At 40.7% G+C, this 13,762-nt stretch overlaps 1 protein-coding gene across 3 annotated transcripts in view; it reads left to right on the forward strand.

The window, feature by feature from the left end:
* The window catches only part of LOC132259785 (capon-like protein), a 60,121-nt gene that overhangs the window by 27,927 nt on the left and 18,432 nt on the right, over nucleotides 1-13,762 (forward strand). For all 3 annotated transcript variants that reach the window (XM_059757551.1, XM_059757546.1, XM_059757547.1), the window contains exons 3-5: nucleotides 10,887-10,958; nucleotides 12,969-13,064; nucleotides 13,479-13,646. In XM_059757551.1, the coding sequence (XP_059613534.1) occupies nucleotides 10,887-10,958; nucleotides 12,969-13,064; nucleotides 13,479-13,646 (336 nt within the window). The remainder of the gene's footprint in view (nucleotides 1-10,886; nucleotides 10,959-12,968; nucleotides 13,065-13,478; nucleotides 13,647-13,762) is intronic.

Raw genomic sequence — 13,762 nt, forward strand, 5'->3', positions numbered from 1 at the left:
TAAATAATTTTAATCTCTCCGTGTGTAAATAAAAGGGTAGAAAATGAGGAAGAGGTGTATTTTACTAGAAAACACTCGTGAATACATATACTTGTAGGGGAGAGAAGTAGAGTGAAGCAATGAGCTTGAGGTAGATTTAGTGAATGTATTAAATTAATGATAAAGTCAGAGAGACAACGATAAAGTCCCTCATTAAGATGAATTCATTCCAAAAAGGTCCCCAACAACCTCTCCAACCGCTCTCCAAGTTCGCGAGATAAGGCGTAGAGATGCTGGAAAATCTGCGAGCTTTAATGATTTCCCAGTGAATTCAATTTAATTTATTTCAAGCATTCACCTTGTTTTTCCGTCTCCATATTTAGCACACCCCCACCTTTGGCACGAATCATTAATTTGTCGAAATGATTGTGAAAGTTCCCTTCACCCTCTGGACGCTTAATATCGATAGATTGTGTGTGTGTAGCATCAATCTGACGAGATTCATCCCTTCCCTCCAGACAACAATCTTCACACGAAGAGAATGAGGTAAACATAATGAATACTTATGCTTCCCTCACCACTTCGTCCTTGTGCAATTCACGGAAATTTATTGTCTCAAGACAGACAATTTTCCCTTGCTCGACACTTTTGCACAGCAAAAATTACGATATACTGTGATGCGTGTGATCCACAGTATTAGACTTTATTTGTTAGCATCAATTGGCCAAAATTGCAGCCGGAGTGGCAGTCGAGAGAGCTCAGGAATGGCTTAAATTGCTTTAACAAGATTAAGCTCGTGACGTGCGGATGAAAGCTTCCGAATGTCAGTCTCGCTACAATTTGCCATAGACTTGCAGACCTGTAGTACTGCGAAATTCATTCTGCATGTGACCATAGTTGATGTAAATTGATACCAATTGCGAATTGTGAGCATCGTTTGGTGGCTGGGTTATACAAGAGCGTAGTTTATGCTCAAATTCACGCGAAAAACATCACCATTCAACCACCAAATTCAGTGCAATTTGTGCTCTGCAGAGAGCTTTGAAGCGCGTTGAGAAAATGTGTCAAATTTCAATTTACTCAAATTAAAGAGCTATTTATTGGGCGTGAAATCTGTTAAGAATGAAATAAGAGGCGAAATAATTGTGCGCTATGCACCTATTTTGAGATTTTTTTTATTGTTATAAAGTTATGTTTAAAACATTTCGGGTTCGGTAATAACATAAAAATTGTGGGAAAAGGATTCTAAAATGTGCATTTGTATTTTTCCCTTAGCAAGCTCAATCTATTTGATTAGATTTTTTTCTGCCTGTTTATACATTTTATCTGAATAACACTTTAAGCGCACCTATTAACAGTTTCACGGCTGAAAATGTTGCAAAACTGCTTGTCCTTGAAATTTTCTTCATTTCGCGAGTAGAGTAGTTTTCTCAGCAGCTGCCTTAATCATTCCCCCCTGTTCTCGTGATGAGTGACAAGAATTTTAAGCGCGGCATGCCGAAAAATACTCCGGATAATGGGAATATCCTCTTTTCCGCCACGAGAGACAATTTTCTCGCTGAAAATTGCTTCTTTCTCTCCGGGAATCCTACCAGAAAACCCATTACATTGCGCCCTCCCTCGTGTGTCCAAAGAGGCGGAAAGCCCAATTGCGGAATGATGAAAAGAGAGAGTGTGAGACAGTGTTGGGAAAAGCACACGCGAAAAGCTCAAAAGGTCTCTCGCCAAGACGTGACGGTGTCTTTGATGTTGGGTGATGGAATTTCTGGGGTGCAGGAGGAGAAAAATTTTCTGATTACTTCATTTCACATGATATTAATGTGACTTTGATGAAAATCACCCCCCAATTCGAGGGCAGATGGCCAGAGATTGAAACCATCCTCAGATGCTTTGTGTGTGGCCATTGAATTTCAACTGCTATTCGCCTCTGACCATTATTTCCGCACGCTGGGATTAGCAAATGAGAACTCATCGCAATCCTTGTGTACAGGAATTTACATGCAGAGAACCTTGAGAGGGAATCATTAAGGAGAAGGAAGTTTGATGAAATTTAATTGACTTCGTCTGTGGTCAGAATTTCTACGAGTTCTCACGGAGAAAACTTTGCAATCATCGCACCAAAGTTTCTTAGGGGTTTTCTTCATCCCTACAACACCAGTCGATGGTAGATTTATTGGTGTCAAGGGTGAGATATAAAATTGATTGTGGGCGTCGATTAATGTCCTGTTGTCTCACAATGATTCCACTTGTGCGTCTCCACGGGATGACCATTGTATCAATTGACATTCCCACTCCCAAATGGCCCTCCATTCACCCTCAACCAACAGTGGATGAAACACTATGGAATCCCCTCGAGGACATTCCTCAAGAGCCCAGCATTGCGACAAAGTAGCGCCCTTTCAATTTAATTGGCTTTTATTGCATACTCTTAAGCTTTAAGCTCTTCAACATCGCAAACTTCATAATTTCTCATGTAAACTTTAAAGTGCATTTACGAAGAGAGCTCACCTCATTTTGTAGCATCATTCTGAAGCTGTCGACTCATCTATGCCATGCTCTTATTTAGGACACCGGCACGTGGATAATTATTTCAGGGCAAAGAAGCAACTTTATTCCCTTCCACACGATTCTCTCTCCAGCTTTATTGGCTCGTTAATTCCATCAATTTCCGCTCTCACTGACGGAAGTGAGCACCTCGCCCACCCTTACCTTTAGCGTCCTCAGTGCCATTTCCGGCGGACGGAGGCTTGATTGATTGTATCTGAGAGCTGTATTTCTACATATGCGACCCATAATAAGAAAATTGGCTTTCAGGACTGCGGCGAAGGTGTCTAGGCTGGAAATAAATTACGTCAGATGCCGAGGAAGCCCTCAGAAAACCAATCAAGGCGACTCCGACCTCGAATGGTCAGTTTGAAAATGTCTCGAGCGGAAATCAAACCGTTTAGGATATAAGGCTTTGAGTCAAATTAGAGTAATCTACCAGTAAATGGGCGTGGCATCCGAATGGGCGGAGTTTAATTTCATGTTACCTTCATTAGCTTTATATTGGATAGATATTTCCTACTTTTCACTGAAACTTTCATCCATTTCGCATTCAACATCTGGATTCTGTTTTTCTCATAAGTCTCATTCGAAAGCTCATTTACCATGTTTGGGTGCGGAAATGCCTGGAGTCTCATCCTCAATTCGACTGTGGGAGAGATTAGAAACGACAATCGGCCACGCGTTCCCATAAATCATGCGGAAAATTGTGATTTATCTCGGCCCCACGAAGGTATATATCGGCATTTTTTGCATATAGGCGTTAAGAGAAAAGCTCAGCTTTGGAGGGTTGTTTTGCCCGAAAAGCTGTGCGAGGATGTTTTGTGGTGAAAATTCCCATTCCCATCGAAACATATGATGTGTTGTTTATGGTGGTTGGGTCGAAGGGCATCTGTGAGGGTGGGAATGGGAAGTGATTGTGGCATTCATTGTTATTTTTGAGCGTCCCACTTTTCCATTCGGCAAACTTTCACTCCTTATCGCCCGCCCAACTTGCGAATGGACAGAGAGACTGACTCTCCCCATTTGGTTTGGGAGGATGGCGAGAGGAAGTGATATGCGGAGTTGGTGAAAAGTGAGGCGAGCAGCATTATAATTTCCTCCCACACATTCACTGGGCTTCCGCTCGAAAGCTCCACACATTTCGCCTTCGTCAGAGTAGGAAGAGCTCGTGGGTGGTAATGTGAATTCAAATGGCGAAAAAGGAGGACATTCGCTGCGAATTCTGTGTAAGTTGTTAATTGAGGAATGAATATCTTGCTATGAGAAATGAATTTGATAAGAAAGGGAATTAATTCAAGTGGATATAAATCACTTTGCTGGATTATCTGCAGTGCTACACAAAATATTCTGGAGGAAACTTATCAGTCGCGGGGTGGGTGAAGGTGGCTTTTAGAGATTTCTGATTCTGCAAACTGGAAAATATTCACATTTCATCTTCTGCAGCTTCTATTCACACGAAGATGTACATTCCATGTCTGGCCAACTTTTCCATTAATACATGGGCAAAGTTGCTTCAAAGCTCTCCCATTTCCACTCACTAAACTCTCTGGCCATCAGCAGGAACTGATACCATCAATTTTTATCAATTAGTCTGTATGAGTGGTTCCGTTCACAGAGAAAACCGCACATGATGAAGTGGGTTTCGTGATATTTAACGCTCCTCCTCGAGCTTTTGATGCGCTACTGAGTTCTTCTGATAAAAGTTCCCCATCAAATCATTATCCCTTAAAGCTTCACTCAACATACGGACTGTTCCAGTTAAAGAATTCGATTACATCTCAGGAGAAAGAGGGAGTGTGTCTCATTGACCCCAAAGAAGCCCCATAAATTCCCCTTCAACGCCCTAAGAATAAATTGAGTCTCGAATAATGGGGAGAGAGCCAAGATCACGGATGGCGGCTCAAAAGTTAATTTGACAGAAAAATTATCTTCCGGTTAATCATTTGAGCAATTACCCCATCGGCCCTCGAAGTCCCTCCAGGGGTGGGTGTTAATTAAAAATTCTCTCAATTTCCTTCAAGTTTACTCTCGGGTCAGATTACTCAGTACATCTCTGCGGATAAATCCGTCCAGGAATTGCCTCAGTCACGTCTAATCTCCAAAGACGCGTCCCAGTGGAGCCGGCCAATCAATTTTTATCCACCACAGTCATTCTTCCGATGCTCACAGTGAGTCTGGGTGCCAGTTAATGAATCGGAATAACTCCATTTGTATGTTACGGAGCCCATGCCATTGAGGAAAATTGGGAGGAAACTCATGTGAAGGATAATTCACGTAAATTTCATTAAAATTCAAGCTGAGTTGTAGCATTTTCGATACAATTTCACCTTACAGGAGCTCAATGGATGGTTTATTAAAGTTTCATTGGCTTGAGGAGGTTTTCTGGAATTCCGGGGGATTGAATTAAAGTTCGAACTTTTGGAAAGAGGATTTTGTAATTTCCATGGGGCGAATTCGCAGTTATAATGAAAATCGAGGAATGAGAACGACAAAGAGTTACGATAAAACGCATGCTTATGAAACGGGCGAATCAAAGGCTGTGTTGTGGATGGTTTGCGCAGTTAAGAAGCACCTCATAATATAGTAATTTGGCGTAATATTTTCCTTCTGATGCCACAGATAGATTGTAAAGTAACTTTGCTTATTCCTACTGCATTCACAGCCCTATTGGCGCTATTATTGCGTAGCGTTTAAGTTTTTCCGCCAAAAAACTGTGGCTTCCTTGTCAATTTAAGCAACAAAGTGAAAGTCATCCTCCTAAATCTCCAGTTGATATTTCAGTCACATCCTCAATAAAACTTTGCATGTCTTTCCCAGCAATAATTTATGGCTGTGTCACACAAACTCTTGACATGATTAAATTCTGTGGTTGACGACAAGAAATTACCTATATATTGAGCTTTATAGCTAATCCGAGAGGTAAAAAGAAAAGCGCCGAAAAAGGCGGGAAAAGTGCTCCATATCTCATTTCTGAACGACATTCTAATTACATTGCGCGCCTTCACTCCTTCCCAAGGACGATGAAGAACTTTTTAATGGGAAATGCCGTAAAAAGAGAAGACAAATGAATAATAAAATGCGCCAAATTGCAGAACGTGATTCGTAATATCATATTTCACGATCCTTCGCGTCCTTTTTTACAGCACTTTTTACGTCTTCATGAAAAGGGGGAAGGAAAACGGACTGACTGTTTGGTCCTTCGGACGAGGCAAACAATTATCGAAAGTTTGTCCCAACAAACACACAGCTAATTTCAATGCCTGAGAGCTTTCCAAGTTTTCCTCTTGTATGACCAAGCTCTCGGATCCTCGTGGGCGTGAGAGTGGAAATATGGAAATTTTCTTATTGACACTGGAATTAAACTTAAATTAATTTTCAATCCACACAATGGACACTTTCCGGACCGATTAACACTGTGTGCAGAATTATTTCATTAAAATTTCTCACACTACAGCATTTTCCTGACTTTACATGTCAAAGTTGTTATTTCTTTTGGACTCTGGCTTTCAGCTCGCGCGTGAAACGTTTTGATTTATATTTAAATACATTTGCCTTCTGCACGTGATTTCGGGAAAATATGTTTTCTTGATGATACGAAAAAGTTGACATCGCCACCAAAACTCTTCGATACTTATTCTTATCCAATTTTCCTCCCAGTTTATTTACAAAATTCCCTCCCAGCTGATTGCCAAAGTCCTATAGGCAAGTTTAAAGTCCGTCCGAAGAAAAATTTATGGATTTTCCAACTTTCAAACTCCACTAAATTTCCACCTTAATAATATTTTCCTAACCTACCAGAGCGGAAATCCGAGAAATTCCCGGCAAATTCTCAAAGGCGAAAAGAATGAACTTTTAATGAGCGCCTAGCATGGAAATCCCAATGAATTTTTAAGCAGACGGCATCATTTTGGGATTTATTTTCGGGTGAGAAATCAAGCAAATGGGGGCGCGCGCCCCAGAGTGGCCCAGATCTACACACCTGGCTTTCGGGACAAGAGGTGGGGATCTAATTAAAATTTCGACTGAAGATACTCACAGAGGCGTTCTTGCTGACGTCGGTGGACTTTTTCCGCCACTCCTGCATAGCAACTTTCAGCACGCGTCTGATGCTTAATTGTATTTAACAAGACAGACTCTGAGTGTTGCTGATGCTGCGGTATCTATTTATACCGTCTCGACTTCGATTATTTTCTAATTTTCACGCGAATAAATAAATTCGCACGAAATGGAGGTGAATTTTCCATCTCTGCAACGCCACGCGTTCAATTAAATTCATGTTAAGTTCATTGGGGACAATGACACACGAGGATTAATGGATTTTTCAGAGCTCATTTTTTGCTCATACTTCTTCAAGTGATAACAACCAGACTGCTTGAAGTGCCAAGAATCTCTTCGCACAAGCAATCATTCGCACTTCTTGAGTGAAATTTGAGGAATTTCCACGAGAAAACACTCGAATTAATCACTTTCTTGAGACAATTTAGAGGATTTCTCAATTGCTAACTCCACTCGATGGGGCTTCCAAAGCTGCCTCAATCCCACAAGAAAGGGCACAGCTTAGGGATTTCACCTCAATCGGTATCGCATTTCCAACTGATTAGCCTGAGAAAGAAGCCGAGAACCTCACTCTCTTGTGAGAAATGATGATTTATGGGGCGGGAAAAAGCGCACTAATTCATCACTCATCAAATGTAATCCTAATTAATTGGATGGATAATGCAGCATATCGCGAGATTTGCAGAGCTTTCGAGCTTTCGCATGGAAAAATGCGCACAATGACGCAAATTTTGAATATTTCACCGTCAAAATACCATCGGAGGGAAATTTATTTTCAACCATCCATCATCAATATCTCTCTCACTACACTCCAAACTCAAACTTCTTCATGGCTTCTGGCGGTGCATGGGGAATATTTTACATGTTTTTTCTACAAGAATTGATTACTCTTACCCAGGACAATCCGACAGCTCTACACTGACTATTACATGATATTCAAGTGCGGACTTTTCTACACAGCCCACGATTAAGCTCTCACCCATTTTCCCGCGCACAACTGCTATCTTCCATCACAATGACAAGGAAAAAATGACTGGTTGCGGAAAGCATGCAAATCCCAGGCAAAAATGCACTTTAGCGAGAGCTTTTTCGGTCATTTATCTGAAATATTTGTGCTCCATGTCGAGCTTGTGACCTCTTTTCCCACACTCTCGCGGCGCGCCTGGTTGGAAAATATTTTGACGGAAAACACATTGGAAGAGTGACAAAATTATAAATAACACGCGAAGAAGCACTATAATTGAATTACGCGATAGATTTTCTCTGGCGCGCTTTTTCTATTGAGTTTCCGCGCCAAATGACGTCACCGGCAGGCATATGAGAAAAATAGTATGTGGAATAAGACAGTCCTTCGTGATTGGAAAGAAAAGAGTCCCCAACAGCCAGGGATGATGAGGTATGGGATGGAGAGCGACGAAATAAATTTATATTTTTAGTTTTTGGCACACACACAGAAATTCGTGAGACGCGCTCTAGCAAAAGATATGATGTCGGCGAGGAAGAGCCATGAAAAATGGAGCATTGCACCATCAGAACGTCACAGTTGTGAAGCCAGAAGCCCAGAATGAGAACTTTGCCAAGACTTGCGAAATATCGTCTTCCCTCTCGCTCACAAACTATGCGGAAAAACCGTATATTTACTAATGTCTTCATGGCTGCTGAAGATGCTGCTGATCCGCCACCGATTCATCTGTCAGTGGGTTGCAAATATTTGCGCCCCGCGTGCACAGACTTTGCTAACCAAGAGAAAAGGGGTTTCAATTAGCTAATGGTCCCAACATGGTAATTAATTAGATATTGGCTGACTGATTAAAAATCAATTGATTGATTGGACCGCAAATTTTGGGGCAGCCAAACAGGTGATCGATTTCGTGATAATTAAATATTTAGTCATCTCCCTGAAAGTTACTCTCTATGTTGACTAATCACCGAATTATTTGACTCTCTGATCGATTGTGTGGGCTTAAATTATCCTGCAATACATTATTTAATTGCTCGATGGTAGGATTTCAATTTAAATTGCAACCAACAGCTTCCGAAGAGTCAGGAAATTGAGATTTCACAGATTGCTGGTATTTCGAAAGTGAATTATTTATAAAGGAAGGCGGGGCAGTTTCAGCAGTGGCGTGCCGGACATGGCATAAGTTCTATGCCAGGCTGTGATGTAATGAGAGTTAATAGGATATTCTTGATACGCATGAAAATTAGATGATCATAGCTGAGCAAATTGATTATCATCTCACAGAAATAAAAATGTTGTCTTTATATGAAATTGATTATTCTGATGCTCCTTAACATCATAAAAAGAATTGTGAGATATTTAAATCAGAAAATTTACTATCGCTGATTAGTAATGAAATCAGATTAGTTCATGAAATGTGCGTAAAGTGAAAATATCCAGAAAATGCGTTCCGTGGCTGAACAAAACAAAGCCACCCCTCAAGGTAACTTTTGCGTCATGGCGTGAAAGCTTACTGAAATGCCTTCTCATCTCAGCCAAACACAAATGGTTGTAAGATGATTTGGCGAAAGAGGAGGAAATTCCCTGCAAATCAGTTTATGTCCATCGACATGGAATTTCCTCTCGCACACTTTTCCTTACCCACAATCGGAGATTCAATCACGAATTGGGCAAATCGAGTGAAAGGGATATTGATATAGTGCCGTTGAGCATGAAAAGGTGCCTTCAAATCTCAAGGAATGTCCAGAGACAAAAGGTTGTGGGAGAGAAAAAAAGGTCTCTAATCCTCATAACTCTATTGGGAATCCTCTCCCCCTCTATGCCCAAAGCTTTTATCTCCCACCCCGCAATCAAGCAATTATTTATCGACTGGAAATGTGTATGTGTGTTGAAGAAGGGGGGAAAAAGATTTAAAATTAAATTTGGCAAATGCGCCCCTTAATTTGCGCTGAGTGTAAAAAGAGCAAAAAGTCAATTTAATTTATTCCATCGGAGACAAATGCCCCAAATTAGTTTCACGCCATTTAAGTAGATGTCGAAGAAAAATCCCGTGAGTGGATGTGAGCTTTTTTCCACCCTTCGGTCGTCAAATGGTGGGGAAAAATATGCAGAGTGGCGTGGAGAATCCAATTTTGGAGGAAAGCTCTCACCAGTGGATTTAATTTAGTGAAAAAGATAATAACAGTGCGAGCTTTTTGCGCTCTACAGCGATATTTCACGAGACGAAGTCTCAAGCCAAACAATCTGTCACTCCTGATCTCGCACTGATATTGAAAATAATTTTAAGAAAGAAGAAAAAGTGTGAAAATTGCCTACCATTTCAAGCATTTACGCACAGGATTTTCCATCGCTATCTGAAAATCCTAACAGACACTTCAATCTCTCAGGACTGGAGTCACAATAGACAAGTGATGACATTCAGTCCCTCATCTTTCTTCCCTCTCTTCTTGGTCGTTCTTTTTTTAATAAAAAGATTCTAATATCACCGCGAAGGAATGTGAGAGCCATTCTTCTCGAAAAGCACATTCAAAAATGGGCGGAGAATGACTTTGTCATTGAGCTTTCACGATTAGATGCAGAAGAGTGGCCTTTTGAAGAAAGACAACTCAATGACTTCCCGAGAATTACCATAAAGTGAGCTTTATGATGCTCTTCTATACAGAATTAGCCTGACAGCTTAATTCACCCCTCATAAATATCATCGAAAAACTTTTTTTTTTATATATGCACATGAATAAGAATTCAGCCTAGAACATCATCAGTGCTGTGAATTGTGTGTCAAAGTGAGCAAAATGAATTTGGAAAGTGTTGCAAGTTGCTTGCAATTTGCATGAATTCTTGCAATTGAGAGTTTGCTAAGAACAAACAAGAGAAATTTGGAAAGTGGAAATGCTTTTCTCATTTAGCGCAATGCCAACAAATTTCTCGCAATAAATTTCATCTTAAACTTTTCACCACTGTTTGCATTTCTCGCACGATGATTAATTGAACAGCTTTGAAAGTTATTTGTCCAGTGCTTCCCAAAATGGCTACGAGAGAGCTTTTGCAATCGTCTCGTCGTGTCTTGTTAGGTAAAGAAGACAATTCATGGATGTGAGACAAAGGAGACATTCTTAGGAGTTTTCCACCCTCGAGCGAGTAGAGAAAAAGTGTCACAGACATTTGTGATGGTGCAAAAGTCGCAACATTGGCAGAAATATCATAGATATTATTTTCAATTTCACCCCCTGCAAAGTGAATTCTTATTTCATGATATTTTTCTCAATGTCTCACCTCGGCGAAAAAATCCATCAATAACTTTTCTTTCTTAACACCCTCTCTCTCTCTCTTCTTCTCTTTGCAGTTCATCGGATGGCAAGAAGTGCCAAGACCAAGCAGTAAAACCGAAATTGTGCAGGCAATGAGGAGGATTCGGGTGAGTGACACTCTCATAGACTCTACCCAAACTTTTTGACATGTTTTCACACCATTTTCCCCGCGCCTTCGGATTTTCAACTAATAAATTTGTCATTTATTCGCCAATGAAATCATTGAACGGCGCGAGACCATTTATTAAATCCCCATTTGGCTTCACATGCACTATTTCTCACTTGTTTTCAACTGAAAATTTATAGTGGAATGTGCCAAAGTGGCTTCAGGACATATTTGTCATCATTATCACTCGATAATTGATCGCCAAATTTAATATTTCAACGTTGCAGCGATAATTTATGATATGAAAAACATATTGAGAATTTTTGTGAAATATCTTGAGGACCATATTTTAGGTCAAATTGTTATACAGAAAGATATGGTTCCAGAAATTCTTACTTTTCCATCACTCAGATCAAAGAAGACCACGCCCGTCTGAATGTTCCGCCCACTTATTTGCTGTATGAGTGAATAATGTTGATTTCACCATTAAATTCGCATTATATCTTGAAATGAAAGTAAAGCAAAATAGCCTCACTCGTCCCTACAAAGGAAAGGTTGAATTCCCAGGCATTTGCTCTATCTCAATTTGCAATTCGATGAATTCCAAAGGAGTTCAGTCGTCTTTTTTATCCATGAAAATTCTATGGGTGGAATATTGAGCACGGCTTTTGTGAGTGTGTGTTTTGTAGGCCTAAGACTTCTCCTCAATTGGCAAACGAGTGAAATATTATATAAGGCAATTTTTTCTCCGGTGAAACGAGAGGAGGTGGAATGAAAAATTTCACATATTTATCTTGAAGAGCGCCTTTTTGATTACATTTGAATAGAGAATTTTTCCCGAGATTCCGCCGCAGCGCCCAGGAAACCGATACTGTGTTCCTTTTCTTCCGTTTCCAGCGAGAAAAGCGAATCAATTTTGGGCTGTTTATGCAAATGCCGTTATGAGGAATTCCCTTTAACAGATATTTGTTATCTCTTCCCACGTGAAGTGGTGGCTTTTTGGCATTTCCTCTCTACGGAAATGAGTAATCGCGCCACCCTTTTCTCTCCCATGGGCCAATATGCGTGGGAGTGATGAAAAGTTTGCGGGCTGTCGACGAGTCCGTGCCGGAAATATCAAAGGGAGCAAACCAGAGGCAGACGCCAGAAGTATCATGACAGAAGTCAGGAGTAGGTGGAGAGATGTCGCAGCTTCATTAGAAATTAATGAAATGGGTTGTGGAGGTGACTTGAAGAATGGATGGCATTACATTAGGCAGAAGCCCAAAAAGCACAGAGTCTGCATGTTCAATTAATTAGGACGAGAGCTTTTTCCCTTTTTCCCCCAACCCGCAACATAATCACATAAATATTTGATTACCATTTCCTCGGCAAACATCTCTGCAGTGCTTCTCAATCGCGAGGGGTGGATAATTGATTTTTAAACACGCCAATTGATTCTCATTAATTATTCATTTTTTGCACGCTTCACTGCGCGAAGAGGAGATCAATGGTGTATCAATAGGGAGACATACTTTGACAAGAGAGAGGAGATCTTTCATGACTCCCTCATTGTGATTACAATCTGGAATTTGAGAAATTGTGTTGGCCAAACGACACAAAGATAAACCTTTTGAGAACTAATTAATTCAGTAAGCTTTTTCAACACCGTTAAGAGACCAATTATACGATTTAATTAGACAAAGTGCAGAAGCGATGAATATAATTGTAATTGGCGCTGAAGAGTTTGCATCAACTCTCAACTTCTGTCTGTGAATGATAACGCTAAATTTGCCCTGATCCTTGGAAATGGGATTTGCCAGTTCCTCTCGCATAAATCAATCCTCCAGATCAAGCATCAGTCGTGCGAGAGACACTCGTCTCAACCTCCTGGCAGGTGATTAATGAGCATCGATGAATCCCTATTGACATGCTGGTTGTTGCCACTGAAGATGTGTGCCTTTTCCCATTGAAATTTATCACCTCAGCGACAATTTACAACCCCTTTTCATGTCTTTTTTTTTCGTTGCAGTACGAGTGCAAAGTACAAAACATGAAGAAGCGGAAGGTGTCCATTGAGGTCTCTGTGGACGGCGTACGAGTGTGCCTCAAGAAGAAGAAGAGAAAGGTGAGAAAATCCATCACTGAAAAGAGCTTTCCTTGAGAATTTATGAGGGCGTATTTTAATTGAAACAACTCTATTCCACCCTCACTTTTGAAATGAGCAGTAAAACATGAGCACTCAACAGAGAACAGAGTTGAAATGTGGAACAGAACATCATCTAGATGGACTAGGCTCTGATATTCTCGTCATCTTTTCTGTAATCTTGTCAACTCAGCTCATCAAGCACGCCTCTTTGGCAATAGAAAGAAAATGAAGTGGCAAATACGGTACTAATTTCCAGTGTTTGTTAGCTCACACGAAAGCTTTTCCTCTCGCATAATATTTACCATCACTTCTTGTGTATGATAAGAAGCACGGCGTGAATATACATAATTTCCACAGCATCTCATATGCATCTCTGTGTACTTGTATTTGCAGAAAAAACAGTGGAATGGCGATGGAAATGGGCTGGAGCTCATGAATCATCCAATTTATAGGATTTTCTACGTCTCACACGATAGCAGTGATCTCAAGATATTTAGCTATATTGCCAGAGATGGAAGTACGGACACATTCAAATGCTCAGTCTTCAAGAGTCACAAGAAGGTAAGTGGAGGGCGTCGCTTTAGCTCCGCAGTCAAGTTGTAGTGGAAAAAAGCTCCCTCGGTCCATTTCAGTGGAGTTTGTCTGCCTTTTCCCACCCACGGTTTTTCATGCTCGTT

Source organism: Phlebotomus argentipes, unplaced genomic scaffold (assembly GCF_947086385.1).
Source record: "Phlebotomus argentipes unplaced genomic scaffold, Phlebotomus argentipes genome assembly scaffold_18, whole genome shotgun sequence".
Taxonomy (NCBI): domain Eukaryota; kingdom Metazoa; phylum Arthropoda; class Insecta; order Diptera; family Psychodidae; genus Phlebotomus; species Phlebotomus argentipes.